The following is a 20,688-nucleotide window of genomic DNA, read 5'->3' on the forward strand; positions in this document are numbered from 1 at the left end:
ATAAACATTTAGAAGAAAGAAAATCAATAACATGAATTTTACTAGAAGAGGCATCGATGTTTGAACCCTTAGCCTAAATACTTACAATAATATTTATTTTATATTTATATGGGTAACACAGTTAGGTATATAACTAAACTTAAATCAAAAAATTTATCACTTGCTCACTTTTTAACATTTTTCTCAATGTAATGATTATTATTAAAATATTTAAAAATATGTGCCATCTACTACATTTTATTACCTACTATTTAGTATTTACCCTGTAATTCATACATTATGAGTAAAGTTGACACACAAAAAACTATTATTTTTTAGTTTATATATTGTTGCTATTGGTTAAAAAAATAAAATAGTTATTATAATTGGATGTAATTTTAAACATGTATTTTATATTTTTCCAGAATAACTGTATTAAAAATCTACGTAGTTTAAGGAGTTTAGGAAGTGTTTAATTCACGGGCATTAGTCTACGGGTAAAATAAAATGGTTACTATAACATTTATAACTGTCCAAAAGCTCTGTATCACTACTCGATATTACGCGTTACGATGCGTTATGTGATTTCTAGGAAAATGTTGTCTTAAATCTTCTCATAAAAAAAAACCCAAGGACTTCGTGTGTATAATAAAACATCTTTCTGTGTGACATATTAATAATATGATATGTAATAATTAACATTGTATTGCAAAAGGAGGATATTGAAAAAATCCAATCGACCACTTCTCCGACGATATGAGATAGGCAAACCGGTCTGTTCGGAGAGATTGGTTCGGAATAGCTTACGATTGAAAACTGCAATAATTATAGAGCACATTGCCTATTTATATACATATATAACCGTAAGCCATCGGTGCATTTGTGATTCGCATACATAGTAGGTACCTATGATCTACCGTTTATTGTGTGTGCGTTTTCTCGTTCTTGACATGTCGAAACGCGCAGTCGTATGGTGTTTGATTTTCGCGTACTCCGCCGATTCGCAGTCCTGGGACCGGAAAGACGGTAATATTGACGTTTCTGAATTGATACAATATGTTCATACCGTTTTATTTCAACTCGTAGACGAGTTTTGCAAAGTGATCACCAAGACCAACGACAATTACACGTGTAAGGCGATCGACCAATGTCCGGTGGTTCTTCGTGCGGCTAAAGACCATGCGGCGTATCCAAAGATTTGTAGATTCCGCGGACGGACTCCGATCGTGTGCTGTCCAAATTCTCAAGAAGCCCCCAGTAGAAATTCCACCGAAAGCGAGTGAAACCTAATTATTATTATTATTATTTATTATTATCGACATTAACATTTAAAACCGAGTACCAACTCCCAGCATTTCGATTTCGTGTAGTGTGTAGAGAATACTATTCGTTGACGACTAAAGGCGGTGGAACAATCGATTCTGGCGGTTGTCGACCGAAAAAGATTTTCAGCGAAAACATTCTTACCATCGTCGGCGGAACCGAGGCCGAAGAAATGGAATTTCCTCACATGGCAAGTAACTCTGAATTCAAAATATAAATAATATCTAATTTAAGTAAGCAACATATAATATAATATAAACTTACGATTGCTCATGATACAAATGTGGTTATATCGTTACGATTATAATTCATACCGTGCATATGAGCAATGCACACTCTAGATTCTATTATAATCAATAATTTTTTTACACTTACCTGTCTTACATTTTTTCGACGGCTTCGTGAACTGTTGTCGTACAAAAACAATGTATACATGTGGCAGAACAAAATATTTATTTTTCTAAGAGCTTCACGATATATTTCAAAATGTTGTATTATACTTAGAGCAATATTATTGCTGCATATAAGATAAGGAATTCTACTGTTATCGTCTAACTGCAGTATATCTAAGTAATATTAAATAACTTATAGGTATAGAATATTCCATATTATGCTGCCCTCAAATAGTGACAAACGGAATGAGTGTGTAATATTTGTAATAATTAGTCATAAATATTCAGGTTATTTTAGGATTTGGAGAAAACATAAAAAATGTCGTATGGTCATGCGGTGGATCATTGATTAGCGATCGTTATGTGCTTTCAGCAGCACACTGTTCCGAAGTTGGAAACAAGTAAGTATTAATACTGCACACTGCACAGTGTGTAGGCAACTTCTTAACTCAACATTTACCTATATCCATTGTACACGTACACCGTAATAAATCATTAGAACATGGTTGATAGCTTCAGAAAGAAAAATTCGTAGTTTTTTGCATTAAATGTAAACCAAATTGTCTTTCAAATGTATTTACCTACACAGTGTTTTATTTACTTGTATTATTCTAATTTACTATACCTACTATATTTTTAGTTTTATCTAATACATGTATATCTTAATGCGAATGTTTAATATACAATAATTATTCTTACTTCAGAAGCCCAGTTAAATGGGCCTTACTAGGGGACAACGACTTAGGTTCCAACGAAGGTGCTGCAGACCCTCAGGTTCGCGAAATCGTACAGCGCGTCTTGCATCCAAATTATAAACCTCCGTCGATGTACAACGACATCGGTCTATACCGGCTAAGCACACCGGTTCAATTCAATCGATTTATCTTTCCAGCTTGCATAAACAACGAAGAACAATTAACAGCTAAACAAGCAATCGCCATTGGTTGGGGAAGAACTAGTTCAGGTTTTTACGAATTTTTTTGCAGCTCTAAGATTATTATTATGTAAAATGTTCAAAAAATTTTTAATTTGTTGATACCTACGCATCATATTCCGCTGAAAAACTGAATGTATAAAAACTATATTGCAGACAATGTATTACATTAGATTAGGTACATACCTACTGATATATATTTGAGGTCCATCCTACTAAAAATTTTAATAACTCAACATTTCAATACAAATTGTGCATGTTGCAAGTACGTGCAGATGAAGTTATACTTCTTTCGAAGTTGTGTGTTGATGAAAAATTAATGCGTTCCATAGTAAAATATTCATAAATTCATAATAAATATTATGCTTCTTCGACGATATATTTTTAACAAATTAGAAAACAAATTGTTTTTAAAATATATTATAAAATATTTTCGGCATTAAAATCAGTTGGTATCCGGTACCCTGATTACCCAATGGTCTGTGGCCATTAATTAAAAATCAAAAATTAATTTCAATTATTGACATATTGTACAATATGGTTCGTTTATAATACTAAGCAACAGAATAGTAACAGTCACTCTCAAATCTGTCGTGAACATCTTTCTTTTCTGTTACCCTACATACAGATTACAGAAGTATGACTTCAAAAACAAAATTAATTTATTATGAAATGAAATGTGAACAATAATATTACTTGTAGGTATACGATACAACCATATATTCTTAATACGTTTAAATTAATTTTATATAAATATATATGATTAAAGAATTTTTTTTTATTTTTTTTAGCTGTAAGATACTTCAATTGTTGAGCCGAATTTTTTATAAAGGCTAATAAAGAAAAAAATAGTTCTTTTAATTTCAATTAGTAATTATATGGTATGGTTTCTTCTAATCGACTTATTTGAGTTATTTTATTGGTATAACATTGTAGCGTGATAATATTAAAGCAACTTTTTATTTTACATTTTGGATTTGAATTTAAATTTAGTTGTTTACCACAAGTGAGAAGTCATATTACTGCTCTAGTGCTCTACGTGATTGCCGATTGGCTTCATAGACTTGTTAAAACTGTTTAGTGATTTATAGATCAATAGATTAATAATTCATTTTAATTTCTTAATTTCAGCTGGTCAAACGAGTAATGTTTTAATGAAAGTATCATTAGATTTTGTGAAACAAAATGAATGTAATCGTAGTTATTCGTCTTCCAAAAGTCCAAATTTAGAATTTGGAATAAATCCAAATAATCAAATTTGCGCTGGAAAATTAGAAGGTGGCAAGGACACTTGTCAAGTATGAAAATACAATTTAAATAATTAGGAATATCTACTTAACTATTATATTCTGTATCTATATGTATTAATATGTATTATGTATACTATACCTATACATTATACAATATACATAGCTAGTATACTAAATAGCTTGAGTAAGTACAGTTTTATTAAATCTAGGCGACTTATTTTTAGTTAAATTTAACCTAAAAAACTATCGAATTGAAATAGTAACTACTGCAGAATACTATCATATATTTGTGAAGTTTAAATCATTGGACCATGTTTTTTGACATTCTAAAAAGTAACACCTAATTATACACCTATAATCTTATACATTTTGTAACATTTAACCAATTTGACGTTACACCACTTATATTGTAATTTAAGTCTCTTCTGAAAGTTCACGTTATCCTTGGTCGAATAGTACCTATATTTATAGTGTATTGAGTCTTGACTTTCCTCTTTAGACAAAGCTTTCCTCCTCACCCTCCTTAAGAGAGAGCTTGAAACCTACATAGAAGATCACTCCAAAAATAGTAAATATCTGACGTTCCGTTTCAAAGTAAACGCAATGCCTTTTTTTACTATAATACCTACTTGTATGTTTGAGCTTCTAATAACACTATTTCGTCGTCATCATTAGTGCTTCTATTGTATTCACAAAATATGTGTTTAGTCCACCTGGCATTCCATCTAAATCAATCCCTATTTTAATCTTTGAAAATCTTAAAATCGTTTTGTAATTGGTTTTTTAATTGTTGCATGTGTCTAGGGTGATTCTGGTGGGCCATTACAGATCGTTCATCCCGAATTCGAGTGTATGTACACGCAAGTGGGTATTACGTCGTTCGGAAAACTGTGTGGTGAACCAAACGCACCCGGTGTCTACACAAGAGTATCCAACTACGTGTCTTGGATCGATAGCGTCGTTTGGCAGTCGTCTCCATGATTATTGCAATTCTATGATGCAGGAAAAAAATTGTTTTCCGTGTCTGTCTCGTGCCTTGCGTATATATTGAGTGAACAATTAAGTGTTTATAAAAACTTACAAAGTATGTATATTACCTAGGTTTATATAATAAATTATACTTGAATCTACCTAAAATTATAATCCTGTATTCAACTACCCTAGATAGTAAGTAACAGTTTATAAGGATATCACTTTCTAGTCTCTACCAAATGTTTTATAATATAATGTATTAATAAAAATGGTCGTTGTTTATAACTAGAGCAAGGACTTTCGTGCATTTGCATGTTTTTTCTGGTTTAGTTAAACGTATGCAGAGTAAGTACACAATACCTTTCACAACGTTTGTGAATTATAACTAATTTATAATAATATGAACACAAAAATAAAACTTTAGATTCTAGCATTTTAGAGCGTCTGAGTACTTATAGAGTTCCTCAAGTTTCACCTTATAAGTTATAAGCATGTATACTCAATACTGTGTAGATATATCGAAAAATGTACTACATATTATGCGAAAATCGATTTGTAAATATTGAATTATAAAATTAAAAACCATTTTACACTCAAGTTTTAAGTAGGTACTCATTTTCTGATTTTTTTTTTTGCTAATCACAAGAATAATTTAATTGACGACATCATAACAACAATTCAATATGAAATTGAATTCAAGTAATTCAACAGTTACAAACTTGATTTATAAATTCCTTAAACGTTTACCTCATTGACTAAATATATATCTTTTTTTTATCATACTGGTGTTTATAACAAATAGTGCAAAAGGATATATTAACCGAAATAATAATGTCAGGAATTAGGGGAGTAGTATAAACTATGTACTACAACTTATCACACATTAATTGCATACGTTTTCAAAAAAAAAATATACCTAGTACCTAATAAATAGACCAATTAGAATAAATAGTACTATATTATTAAGTAATTGTTTTTTAGACTTTGAGACTAAATTTAAAAATTATCATTTATCACACAATTACATTTAAATTATTAGAAAATATACTAAGCTATACACCTAGCTAGTATGCGGTGCAGTAGGGTTTGTGAGAGATTGTAAACTCAGGAAAAAACATTTTCAAAAGGTCGATGGTAAACTCGGCCCGGGTTTTTTTCAGGTCAATATTATTTAGATGTAAGCTCGGCCCGAGTTTTTTTCAGGTAAAAATTATTTAGATGTAAAAACCATGATTTTTCTTATAATATTTTTGAGAAACATTTAGCATTACCCAGAGGACATTACGAGGAGGCGGTTCTCATTATCCTCCAAAAATTATTTTCATTTTCATATTATTATTCATAGTATGAAATTCGTTATTTAAATGAAAAATGTAATTAAAATGTTATAATATTGATAATAAAATAATAATAAATGTATTTATATAAATGTATAAGTGTAAAAATGTGTAAAAATATAATAAAAAATAAATAAGTAAAATTGTAGTGTAAATAATGAGTGAAAAATTTTAGTATAATAATATATAAATCTAGTTTTTTTAAGTAAAAAGCCATGTATTTTACATATTCACTCACTGATATATCTTTATTTTTATATTTTGTAAGTGTTCTTTCTAAGAGTTCTTTTTTTTTTTAGTTTTTATATTTTGGAATTTAAATGGTGCATCTAGGCTGTTGATTTTAATGTACGTTTCTGTTTGTACTTCTTTTAATTTTGAAATGACGGAATATATATTGGGGTGAGTGGAATTAAAACTTGAATTAAAATGCGCATGAAATGATTCACATGCATTTGTTGTTAAATACGTTTCAACTGATGCACTGGCCCACATTTCAGGCGGAAACATAGAATCTTCTCCTATGTATGTTTTCGGGCCGAGTTTACAATCGATTTATTTTACTACCTGAAATTTCCGGGCCGAGTTTACAATCTACCTATTTTTATTACCTAAAATTCTCGGGCCGAGTTTACAACAAAAAAGGTAACTTCGGGCCCAGTTTACATTTGCCCGAGTTTGTAGATGGCTCGACGAAACGTCCACGAGACGGATAATTTCCGGGATCCAGCAACCGACGATGGTTGCAGTGATGCAACAACGGATCAGTAGGTAACCTGCATGGTTAGTCCTAGACGAAACTGTTATTTTTTTATCCGTACGAAGAGGTTCGTCCAGCTATAATGCTTTGCTGTGGCCTGTGGCACTATGCCCCTCATATCTTTAACCGTGATAATATAGCCCATAATATCATATAGTTTATAACGTGTCGTCCTCACTCTTGTCAAACCCTGGTCCTGCAACCACTGACCAATTAGTTCGCCCCACACCATCTCTGTACACTGCCAGTCGACACACCGTAATCCCTTAGATATCGGACATTCCGTCCGAATTGTGTGAGTTCGCCAGCCAGCCCTTTGCGCCGTGTTAATCTATACCCGCTGACGTTTTTTTCGTGCCAATTTTCGCACTCTGCGGCCGTTAGTGCATTCGTTTGCCACATATATATCGAGGAGTACCAAGACCGCGTGCCATACTGTGTTCTCTTTACCACGTTTTTGTATTTCAAACAGTTTGAAAGTACGCGGTGCTTATCCGGACGTGTCGTCGTTAATGACCTATTTTAGTTGTACGCTGGGCCAGTTGGATCCCTGCTTTATTTCGAGTAGACAACTATAGCTTTACGTCGTGGTAATCTTTACCCGCCGAGCTTGATTTTTTTACGCTTTCCGACGTTTCGTCGTGCCAATTTTGGCACTTTGTGGGAGTTAGTGCAACGTGCACGTGTTAGCTGCATGTATTTTTCGAGTACCATGCCCGTGTGCCTTTGTGGCTTTGTCGGCTCTTTGTCGTATTTTATGGCATTTATATTATTATACGTTCGCTCCCCTGTGGTATTATTACTACTAATTAATTATTGATTAATACAATTTAATTTAAAAAAATATATATTTATAATAAATTAAAGTTTAATAAATATTTTTTTTTTAAATAAAAATGTCTAATTCTATAGATAATTAAAATAAATTGTTCAAAACGAATCGAAACAGTTTGAAAATGTAATAAAGTATGTACATTGATAAAATAAACATATGGTGTAAATTTCAAGTATCTACAGTTATTCGTTTTTGAATTAGGTACACTAAAATATGAAAATCGCTACATGAGAAATCGAGTGAATATCCAATGTTGTAAAAACTTGAACTTCTAACTGTCATAAAAATTTAATTTGACTTTATGGGAGAATTTTTTTTTTGATTAAGGTAGACCAACTTATAATAAATCTTGAATTAAATTTAAAAAGAAATTTTTTATAAATTTCCAATTCAACAGAATTTGCTAATTTTCGTGATTTTTAAGTATTTTGTCAAAATTTTAAATTCAGATGCTCATAAAAAGTTATTGTGGATTTACGCTCAACTTTTTTTTTATTTCCACTAACTACAACTTATGAGGAACCATATGTTATATTTTAAAAAGGTTTTGAAATTGAAAAAAAAAATAATAATTAAAAATTTCATATGCTTGTAAAGAGTTCAACATGAGTAAAAATATTTTGATAATATGGTGAATAGAAAATGCTAACACAAATATTCAGAGAAAATTGTATGTATTAATATCTTTCTAAAATATCTTTCTAAATACACTTTCCAGTACGTTTACTTCGTTACGATTAGTGGTCGAAATGGCTCAAGATAAGTGGAGGGATGCCTTACAATTCAGATTTCCTGATATCATCATAACATTCTTCATACCTTGTATAGTATTTGATGAAAAATGTAAATACAAAAAAGTAGAGAGATGTCATCCCCCTCCCCCCACTTCGACCACTGGTTACGACTTGTCTTATTTTTAATAAGAATGATGGGCAATATGTACATATTTCAGATCTTTCTTAATATTAATTAAATAATTCAATTTACAATATTAAATTAAATTTAATTTTCAATTTCATCTTAAGTAAATAAATAAAATTTAAAGCAACCCATTATACACTTATTTATAAACCAACATCTTGACTTAACATAAATTACAAAAATAAATAAAGAAAATAAATTTTTTAATATATTCATGACAACAATATATGAATTATTTTAAATAAGTAAATTTTTCATCCTTTTTAATCACAAATAAAATGTTATACGTAAATGAAAAAGAAGCTAAATTAAGTCAATGACTTAAAATATATTTTATTTTTATAGCTCAAATAAGATCCAAAAGTATCGTCCAAATTTGAACTCAAAATTACTGTACAAACAATTTGATTTCGATTTTTAAAATTTTCAAGTATACATAAAAACCATATTTTTAAATGCCTGATAGTGATATTTTTTGTTCTACCTACTTAGGAGTGCCCTGCTGCAAGGATACAAACTTCTACTTTTCAAATGAAACCACCTACCACCCTTTCATTACTGTGAATTATTATAACACACTTAGCGGGGTCATATAATATTTAATGATACAGATAATACAGTAATTAAATATCAGATATTTAAAAAAAAATAAAAAATGTACTAAGTAGGAAATATGTTAAATGGCCAAGAACGCTGATGAATCTTGCTACAGCTCTGAGATTATTACTTAATTACCATACTCCATAGAACTTATTATAAGCATACACAATCAACATAACTGCCGCGGCATGCCGTCTTTGATGAATCAGTGCCTAAGTTCAATTTTGAATATTGTACTATAAAGTGAATCGTTCAATTGAACTAGTTTATTTGAGGACGACATATCTCTATTGAGTGGTCCATGTAGCCACTATTATCCTCGTTTATCTGGAAGTTCTCTTTTGCAGACCCTAACCAAAAAACAAATATCACATACAAATTATTAGCATAAGCATTAACATACATGTTGTTAATATAAGTGTAAAATAACCATCACCAATGTAGTATTATTTATTTATCAATTATGATGTCTTAGAAAGTAAGCCAATACAAATATAGATAACAGTATACACATGAATAATAAAATAAATAGTGAACCATATGAAATTAAAGACCAAGGTAAGATAGTGTACAATGTAGTATTTAAAAATACACTTCACTTTAGATTATAAATTACACAATAAATTGTTTTTTAAAATAGAGAAACTATTGTGATGAAAATAAAAAAATTAGGAAAAAAGTAATTCAATAGTAGCAGAATACATAACCAGACAGTAATAAATACTCTCTTTGAGCAAGTACATCAAAGTAAATGGATGTTAGGGTAACATAATATAATAAGGAACCAATTAAATATTAATTGAATATAAAAAATGTATATTATTGCCGTCCTTTAAAATAAAGAGTAGAATATTGTAAAATATAATGTATTATTTTAATCTCAAGTTTTAACAATGTAACAAAAAAATTTTTTTTGATTAAATTAAAACTTAAATAATTATGAACACAATAGTAGTATCAAATAATTATTTATTTGCATTGATTCCCTGTGCTGAGGGCCATAATATATAGACTAAATTAATATAGGTAGTATTGATAAAATAACTTTTATAATAATAAAATGACACACTAGTGATTCAGTACAATAAGAACTGTTCTAGATTATCTCGGATAAACAATGGTAGTAGGAATTGTTTTTCAGAAAGTGTTTTCCAAACAGAGTAATCCCTTAATTGGCCTCAAATCTCGATATACATCTGCTTAAATCAGTTAGTGTATCTTGCTAACTAAAATTGAAAAAATAAATACTATTATAATATTAATCAAATTATTTTGAAAATTTTATTAATGACTCAATATTATATTAAAAATCAATGTGAAATAGTAACTAATTTATATTATTTATAGTCTCGAGCTCAACACATAGTTTGTTTCAATATAATTTAGTATACATTCTTGTTTTAGTTGTGTACCGTTAGTGTACATTTGTCTTATTTATCATTAAACTATGCCTTACGGAGAAGAAAAAAATAATATAAACATATGTGTCGAGTTGCATGAACAATTACTAAAAATTTAATAAATAAATAGTGAGTTAATAGTCCCTTCTACAGTTCTACATGATTTAGTAGGTCATTATCAGGGCTAGGATTTGTATGCAACAGCATGTTTTTTTTGCGACTTCTGATTATTGATTTTGTCAGTATAATGTCCACGAATCACCTCATGATGAGATAAATAGTGGTGTTTTTATTTTGCATGTTATTGCATATTTTGGAAAAATGCATACTAAGGCATATATTGAATAAAATGAATATTATTGCATATTTTGATTATGAGAATGCGAAAAATGAGGGGAAAAATGCATGTTTTATAGTATATTTCCTAATTTATATTTATAATTTAATATTAATATTAAGTATTTAATTCTAATTCTGCTGATAAAAGTATAAAACTTGGTTTTTTTTGTCAAACACAAATTTTATTTTTATAAATTTAATCCTATTGTACAATAGGTATGCGATTAAAGATTGAATGGGGGACGAGGTGACCGAGTGGTCTGACTCTTCCGCTGCGACGCAGCCGGTCGCGGTTCGATCCTCGGCCACCGGGCGGCATTTTTCTCCGGACAAGTCGCGGTGACCGGAGAGCAAGTGCTGCCATCCCCCACCCCCGGGGCATGGCAGAAACCTACGGGTGCCCCATTCGAAATTCTGCCAAAACAAACACACACGTGTTCCCCCTACCGTTCCAAAAACCTACAAACCATCAATACAAAAACCTACAGTACCTACTAATAGCTAATGGCCACAGTTGCCGGGCTCAGGATCAATNAAAAAGATTGAATAGTTTGACGGAGAAAGATCATTCATTTTTGAAAATTTAAAAAACACACGTAGTGAATGTGAATTATAAATTTTATTTCTAAATGTTTTTATTTTATTTTTCAATAATATCATATTAAGACAAATAGCCAACTACTGATGTATTTCAATAAATAAATATTTTTTTTGTAACTATATTTTTGTGTTTATCTTATAAAAGTTAAAATGCATATTTTGGTAAATAAAATGCATGTTTTACAATTTGTTATTACATACAAATCCTAGCCGTGGTCATTATTTAGCCCATTAAATTGTATTGACATTAAATTAATAAATTGTTCAAACGACCCGGCAATAAACTTTTAAATAGTATGAATTAGTAATTTTATCATCATTTATCATTACTATAAAATTGAACAGTATACAATTACAAAAATGAGGTAATCAATCCATACCTGACTGTACCTTTGTAAGATGAATAATTATCTTTTTAATGTAATGTTAAGTTTTTGATTAGTAGTGCATGTAATACATCATAGGAATTTTAAAACTATACAGGATTTACATGATTTGAGTTGGTGGTTTGAATGTTACTGTTATAGTTACCGTTTAAGTTGGTTTTTTTCAATGGTTTTAATTGTTTGTCGAAACAATGTACCTAGAAACAATTAAGCAATTATATAAAATCAAATCTACATAATATGTAGATAGAAGGTATGTAAGATGTAACAAATAACGTATAAAATGTACAATTAATGAAAAATTTAAGAAAAACAAGGCTAAGGTGAACTATTAAGATTTGTAACTAGCATACTATACAAGATAGTGAATATATTATTTACAAAAAGTACTTAAAAATATCGAAAATATATAATAATGAATACAATAAATAAAAAATATAAGAAAAATGTATAAAAATAATTACCTAACCTCAATATGCTAATTATAAATAACACTAGATTTTAATACTTACCCCATTTGATTTAATATTTGGATCAACTGATTGCTAAATCCACAGCAAGAAACTTGTTTGTTGCCTTTAATAAATACCATAACATCAGATTTATGTGTAAGTAATTTAAACCTGAAACAAAATAAAATTGAACCCAAACTTTAAAAATATTAATTGAAGATACAGGTAATCCATTATAGTTAATAATTGTTCTTTAAATAATTGGCGAAGGAGATAACTGAAGTAAGTTTACAAGACTTTTAAACTGTTCAAATATCAAGAAATACATAACAAAAAAAAGTAATTTGTCGTGGGATGCCTGGCAGATGTGAAACAACAAAGTTGATAGTTATTGAAAGAAATTATAATTAAAGAAAAACATAAAGTTTGTTTTAATAATATAAATATATTTTTATTATTCTTACAAGACAATTGAACTATAAATACAAGACATATAAATATTTTTAACACAACTTTTGTCAAAGAAATGTTGTCACAAGGATTAAAGCATTTGTTGCAATATTACAAAGTATTCCTAATAATTAGTATTATTACATGATTTTTTTTATATGTAATTGATTGCTATTGGTTAAAAATGTTTTATTCGTGTTTTATTAATATTCATTTTACATAACACAGTAGTAGTCACGGCATACAAGTCGGCCCGCGAAAACTTCCGGAGCTCCCGGTAGGACGCGTAAAATACGCGTAAAATACGCAAACAGAACGACGGACTTAGACATTTTTTTAAAAATACTTACAAGTCCGTCGCCACTTTCTAAGTAGAATGCAAATTTTTGTAATGAACTGGACAACCAGAATATGCAATCCGATCGCAGCGAGTCGGCCCGCGAAAACTTCAGGAGCTCCCGGTAAGACGCGTAAAATACGCGTAAAATACGCGAACAAAACGACGGACTTAGACATTTTTTTAAAAATACTTACAAGTCCGTCGCCACTTTCTAAGTAGTATGCAAATTTTCGTAATGAACTGGAGAACCAGAATATGCAATCAGATCGCGGCGAGTCGGTCCTGGTTTTATTTTTTTGATATAATAGGAATTTGAAAAACCGATTTAAAAACCTAAATCATTCAATAAAATTCCTATCTTCATGAAACTTTCAAGGATCGAAGCAGAAGTGTCTCTAGATCAGTTTCCAGTTTTTAAACGTTTATTAACTCAAATATTAGGGGGGTAAATGTTGAGTTCAAAATTTGAAATTTTTCAAAAAAAAAAAAATGGTGGGAAATTTCGGTTTGCTAATTTCTCAAACTTAAAATCGAGACGCTGTATTTTTTAGAACAGAAATTTGATATAGAGGTGTCACTGCATTGAACCTCAAAGATTTCAATACAATACAACCCATATTATTTAAGGAGCTATCACCTATTTCCAAATATATACCTACATCCCATTTTGTGTTATTACTTATTAGCTCAAATATAATGTGTTATAGAGTGAATTGGCCTATTATTTTATAGGTTTTAATTAATATTTTATTCTTATATGCCTATCGATTTACATTAATAAATAATGAGCTACACGCCTACTACAATAAGTGTGAAAAAAAAATTCAAAACATTTATTACTTTATACGTTACACAGACGTATACCACATGGAGACGCCGTGGTAATACGTAAAATAGCATAATTTGTTTTCTATCTTTTGGCTACTACGATTGTGGGCGAAATATTGGTCGTACGTACTTTGACCATAGAGGTTTTTTGAATCCTCGTACGCCAAATAATCAGATTCTAGATTTTTGTAGTGATCAAACGAAAAAAATAAATTTAAAAAACACGTAAATACATAATTTTCTAAGTACAAAAAAACACTTTAAAAATCATAACTCCCGAACCAAAAGTCGGATCACCTCGATCTCGGTGCCAATCGTTCAGGCGTAAAGTGCTCTATAAAGTACGACTACACAAACGGCTCGCAGCGCCCAAAATTAAATAAATTATTTATCAAATCTTATAATGTTAAGTAAAAGGTTATATTATTTCATTTTATTCAGACACAACATTCAACTATATTAAAGAAAATTGATCACATATTCACATTGATAATGCAGCGAACAAAAACACTTTAATGAGATGCAATGATGGATCATTGAAGCATAATGCTGGTAGTTCTTTAGAACAACCGGTTTTAGAAGATTTTTTGAAGAACAAAANAATGAACTGGACAACCAGAATATGCAATCAGATCGTGGCGAGTCGGTCCTGGTTTTATTTTTTTGATATAATATTAATTTGAAAGACCGATTTAAAAACCTAAATCATTCAATAAAATTCCTAGCTTCATGAAACCTTCAAGGGTCGAAGCATAAGTGTCTCTAGAACAGTTTCCAGTTTTTAAACGTTTATTAACTCAAATATTTGGGGGGTAAATGTTGAGTTCAAAATTTTAAATTTTTCAAAAAAAAAAATGGTGGGAAATTTCGGTTTGCTAATTTCTCAAACTTAAAATCGAGACGCTGTATTTTTTAGAACAGAAATTTGATATAGAGGTGTCACTGCATTGAACCTCAAAGATTTCAATACAATACAACCCATATTATTTAAGGAGCTATCACCTATTTCCAAATATATACCTACATCCCATTTTGTGTTATTACTTATTAGCTCAAATATAATGTGTTATAGAGTGAATTGGCCTATTATTTTATAGGTTTTAATTAATATTTTATTCTTATATGCCTATCGATTTACATTAATAAATAATGAGCTACACGCCTACTACAATAAGTGTGAAAAAAAAATTCAAGACATTTATTACTTTATACGTTACACAGACGTATTCCACATGGAGACGCCGTGGTAATACGTAAAATAGCATAATTTGTTTTCTATCTTTTGGCTACTACGATTGTGGGCGAAATATTGGTCGTACGTACTTTGACCATAGAGGTTTTTTGAATCCTCGTATGCCAAATAATCAGATTCTAGATTTTTGTAGTGATCAAACGAAAAAAATAAATCTAAAAAACACGTAAATTCATAATTTTCTTTGTACAAAAAAACACTTTAAAAATCATAACTCCCGAACCAAAAGTCGGAACACCTCGATCTCGGTGCCAACCGTTCAGGCGTAAAGTGCTCTATAAAGTACGACTACACAAACGGCTCGCAGCGTCCAAAATCTAAGGGTTCGTAGTACTTCGTGCTGAAAAACACGAACGCAGATTTTAAAATTTTGAACCCCCAAAAGACGGAGAAAAACTGCTCGCACAATCTCAGGACACAGGACGCCGAATTTGATCACCGACCTCCAAACTATACAAATCTCGAGTTTCAGAAACGTCGTACAAAAACTTAACCTTTTCCAAAATACACCTAGGGGGGGATTCGAGGACCCCCGATTCCGGGAGTACGTTTTAGAAGGGCCTAAACCGATATTTTGGTAACTTAAAAGTATAATATTATCTTATGTGAACGTCATCTACATTCTACATCTTATGGATTTATTTAACTTTAAAAATTATTAGGTACATATTTATGCATTAGTTGGTAATTACGCCGGCAACACGCAACTTTCTATGTCAGTAGTTTTCCTAGAAGTAGTTTCCTATTCACATAACCACATCGATAGTAAATCCATTTAAGAGAGTTAAACATGACCAATTGTTTATACAACTGATGAACTTAAAATTTCAATCATCAAAATTAATGATGTATACGTCTCAAAAATGATTATAACTAATTGTATTTTGTTATAATACTATAATGAGTATATGACATTATGACATGCCTTGAAATTTACTAACGTTGGACAATATAGGTATAAACGCATAGTAAATTAGTAAATTACAGATGTATATTATAATATTAGGTATGCACTCTTTTCAGAACTATTGTGGTTGTCTGTTTGTGGATGAGATTAATCCCACATAGGAGAACGAGAAATTGTGAAATCTAAAGTTTATCGGTAGAGAATTTTATGGAGATTCTATTTAAATGATCGACATAACGAATTTTTAAGTGTTTAATAGAGAGCTTTAAAAGTCTGTAAAAAAACCAAAAAAAACCATACAAAAATCGCTTTATCAATAATCACAGATTATAAATTGTGATAACGGATCATTAGTTACAATAACCACGGTTTAAGTTTTAAATGGTTTCCATTTCAAATGTAATCAATATTTAGGTTATATTAGTCTACGTAACGGGCCATTATCACGGACTAAGATATATCTTAAGTCCGTGGCCATTATTTATAATAATTGATAACTCCTTTGCTTATTAAGTTAGAGAATCAATCAAATGCCAAAAAGATCGGTTCAGTAGTTTCCGAGAATATAGTCCTCAAAGGTTTTCATTTTCACATTTATATACATAGGTTTAGGCAGGTAAATGCAATTTTTAAATTTTTAAACTGCTTATATTCTGATGAATTTACATTGATATTAATATGCCTGATTGTATGTATGTTTGAAACTGCATTAAAAAAAATATATATATTACAAATAAGTAATAACTGTTGTTAAACATAAAATAAATAGGATTACATCATATTTAACATATTATATTGCAACATATTGTTATGGGAAATGTATGTCTATAACAGCGTCATAATGTCATTGGTATATAAAAGAGTACAAATGGATACATTTTGTCAATAGTTAATCAAGAATAATCATAATTATTACGAGGTTTGTGTTACACAGATTTCCCAGTGGTGTCACTAAAATACTATTTTTGGGCATTCAGGTTTTAAAAATGTTTTGAAAGTTTAGGTGGGCAGCTTCAATATTAACCCTTATGGATAAAATGTTTGTGACCCCACTTGGCTTTTATAAATATTTATATTGATATGATGTACCTATAATGTATAAATTAAATGTTGGCCTAGTATAGAAGGGTAGTTTCACACAATTATAATATGAATCTAGTGTTGAATAACTCGGTTAACGACTAAATTTATTTGTCGCTTATAAGTTTATTTATCAATAATTGTATACCTTTTGTGGAATTTGTATAAACGTCAATTTATAGAGTTCGGTTCATTTATTTTCTGGAAAACAGCAGACCATTTTAATTTGTTTTAAATACTTACGCCACTGATATGCACATTTTCGAGTTAACTCTCTTATTCTAAATATTTCCAAATTGTCTTGGAAACTCTTTTGCATTCATTATTTTTTTGTTTTTTAACTAACTTATTTTAAAACATAGAATAATTATTAAATAAATAACTTTTTTTTATTTTTTTTTTATTTTTTTTATTAGCTTCTAGTATAACTATGATAGCTCAACAATTATTTGAGAATATAAAATACAAATAGTTACAAGATAAATAAGATACATTAGTTCCGAAGAACTGTACAATATATAATATTACGTAAGCAATTAAAATTGATTATCATTGCAAATAGTGAGTTAATAATGAAAACGATTATATAAGAATAATATTGCTGAAAAGTGCAAAGTGTATAATTGGATAAGATAAGAAAGAAAATCATGAATAGAACGATAAGAAACATGTTAGGTAGTATTTTTGGCAATAAGTGCATTTAAGACTGAGGAGAGGAGTGTGATGAGTGGGCTGATAAGAGTATTTAAATTAGATATGAATTGGGAGAAAATAACGGAGATATTTTCTGTGGGAGTATTATGAGTTTTAGTTGCTTCTGCATACGTTTTAGGCACAGAGTTGTTAGGATGGTCGGTAGTCTCAGCCTTTGAAGGTAATTTTTTTGAAAGTTTTTTGAAAGTTGGACAGCCCCTGAAGTTTGCTGTGTGGTCCATTGAACAGAGGGCGCATTTGGCAGGACTGGAGCGTTCTTTGGTGCATTCCTCAGAAAGGTGACCCTCTCCACATTTAACGCAGCGAGCAGGGTGGTTGCAGTAATTGCGAGTGTGACCGTACGATTGACATCTAAAGCATTGTGGTGGACCCGTTGACTTTGTGTGCCGTTTTTCAATTATTACCTTAGTGTTTAGTAACGACGTGATTTTATGAATATCTGCATTATTTTCGTTCGGAGAGACCTCTACGAAAAATAATGGGAGGGGGCGTTTGAATTTGTCTATGACGTTTTGCACCCGCACGACTGAGTGCCCAAGTTTGGATAGAACGGAAACGATATCGGTACTTGTGGTGGTGAAATGCAGATTTCTGATAGCGATCTTGTATGAGCGATAAACGCGAGGTTGAAAAGAATGAAATTCAGCGTTGGTATCATTTAAATGTTCAGTAATTTTATTAAAGTTGACTCGCCCAGAAGGCTGAACAATGAGGAATTGGGACGACGATTTACAGGTGAAGCCGTTTGGGCCGGTGAGATTTATTAATGTATTGTTGAAGGATGCGTAGTTTTTGATGTTTTTGATATAGAGCGGAGGAGCCGGCAAGTCGTCTACTTGATCGTTATCGGTAATAGTTAGTTCAATATGATCGTCGGAAAAACAATCGGATGGAGAGGTAGTTACTTTTGAGTCGGTGTCTTCGAGGTAGAGAGCGGCGTATCTATTTGGTGAAATAAATTTTTTGGTTTTTTTATCCTCGTGAATAGGTGACATGGATGAATTTGAAAGATTCCGTTTGGAAGTCTGACCATTTTTGTTCATTATAACATTAATTGTTGGTATCGATATCGACCTATTTAATTGACGATAAAATTAACGAGCGCGCTACAGTGATAACGGAGCGTAACGAAACGACCTGCGTGTGGTCATGTTGAGCGATACGACCGAACTGATAAATAACTTTAAAAACTTTATTTGTAGCTTTGTGTGTACAATTTATTGAATAATTCAATAGGTATTTCCATCTGCATCTAGCTGCTTATTCATATATTTTCAGGTAATATTTAACATCAATAGTATGTTCTATCAATATGTTAAATGTTTTTAGTTTATTGTTAGATAATTAGATGAATCAGTGTAGTTTTGATAAAATCTACATTAATATGAATTATACTTACATAATATAAAATATAAACTCCCTGCAAGGTTCTATGACTCAAAATTATTGGGAGGCAGGTATTCTACCAACTAGATTCCTATATAAGAATTGCGATTTTGTTCACTTTTAAGAGGTTCATACAAGGTAATGACTGTAAATCATCGGAAGGTAAAAGAGAAATTATAGTGTATAACATGATTCGTGTACTACTAAATATGGCATCCTTCAAGGTACAGTGCTAGGACCTATGTCCTGTATCATTCCCAATATAATATGTTAATTAAATTTAGATATATAGGCCTGTGCAGATGACACATTAAATGCTAATGTATATCAGGAACACTTTATAATAATAATAATAATAAAAAAAAGTTAAATGTTTAGTAAAAAAATCAGTTCTTGTTCCTTTTGCATTATCTAATATCTAGCCAAGACTCACCAGATAGTCACAAATTATAATAAAATATATAAGATACCAAAAACATATTATACCAATGTTATCTTTCTTTAACCATACAACCATACCGGTTTTTCTATTTTAATCATAAATTTTTATTCTTATTTTATTTTTTTTTATTATTCTCTGTTTGTATAAGTAATTTATTTATATTTCATGTCACCTAACTGCCAAAACTAATTGTACCTATAACTAAGTTTAAATAAAATAAAAATATATTATTATTATTAAAATTAAAGAATGCAATAAAAACTGTGATTATATATCTATAACGTTAGCTTAACCAAATATTTAGGTGTGATATTTGATGAAAAATTAAAACAGAAACCTCATGACATGCTTATAATAGGTTTAAGGTAATGCTTTTTTATTTTTTAAGAACTACGTAATATCTTAGACGTCCAAAGTCTAAAAAGTTTAATTTGCATTTGTCCAGTCTGTCTTTTAAATTTTTTATATGGCATCCTTGTATGGGGATCTGCATATAAAATTCTACTGAAACCACTTAATGTCACACATAGGACCCTTATCAGAGTTACAACTTATACCTAATGACAAATGTTTATAATTCTGAAAATAACACATTATTTTCAAAAATTAAACTTATTTACATTGGAACAGTTTTACAAAAAAAAAAACATTAATTTTGAAAATGTAGATGAATCCCATAAGTCCTTCATATTATGTAGATTGTAGATATAATATGAAATCAAAGTATGTAATTATATTAACTAACTTAATGTAAATGTATTGTAGGTAACTAAGCATAAATAAAGTGAGAAAAACTGAATATTGCCTTT

The 20,688-nt window shown here is 30.2% G+C and overlaps 1 protein-coding gene across 1 annotated transcript; it reads left to right on the top strand.

The window, feature by feature from the left end:
• Positions 1 to 31: 31 nt before the first annotated feature.
• On the top strand, positions 32 to 5,079 carry LOC111037838 (serine protease snake-like). The gene is made up of 8 exons (XM_022320627.1): positions 32 to 58; positions 882 to 1,005; positions 1,066 to 1,254; positions 1,350 to 1,492; positions 1,983 to 2,095; positions 2,399 to 2,658; positions 3,760 to 3,926; positions 4,683 to 5,079. Exons 1-8 carry the CDS (start codon positions 32 to 34, stop codon positions 4,857 to 4,859), a joined length of 1,200 nt encoding a protein of 399 aa, XP_022176319.1. The 3' UTR covers positions 4,860 to 5,079.
• The last annotated feature ends 15,609 nt before the right edge of the window (positions 5,080 to 20,688 follow it).

The sequence above is a fragment of the Myzus persicae genome, unplaced genomic scaffold (genome assembly GCF_001856785.1).
Source record: "Myzus persicae strain clone G006 unplaced genomic scaffold, MPER_G0061.0, whole genome shotgun sequence".
Classification (NCBI taxonomy): domain Eukaryota; kingdom Metazoa; phylum Arthropoda; class Insecta; order Hemiptera; family Aphididae; genus Myzus; species Myzus persicae.

Coding starts and splice junctions, on each gene's coding strand:
- LOC111037838 (XM_022320627.1), top strand. CDS start 32: ATGAATTTTACTAGAAGAGGCATCGAT. Junction 1,255..1,349: donor CAGTAGAAATTCCACCGAAA/GCGAGTGAAACC, acceptor GATTTCGTGTAG/TGTGTAGAGAATACTATTCG. Junction 1,493..1,982: donor AAATGGAATTTCCTCACATG/GCAAGTAACTCT, acceptor ATAAATATTCAG/GTTATTTTAGGATTTGGAGA.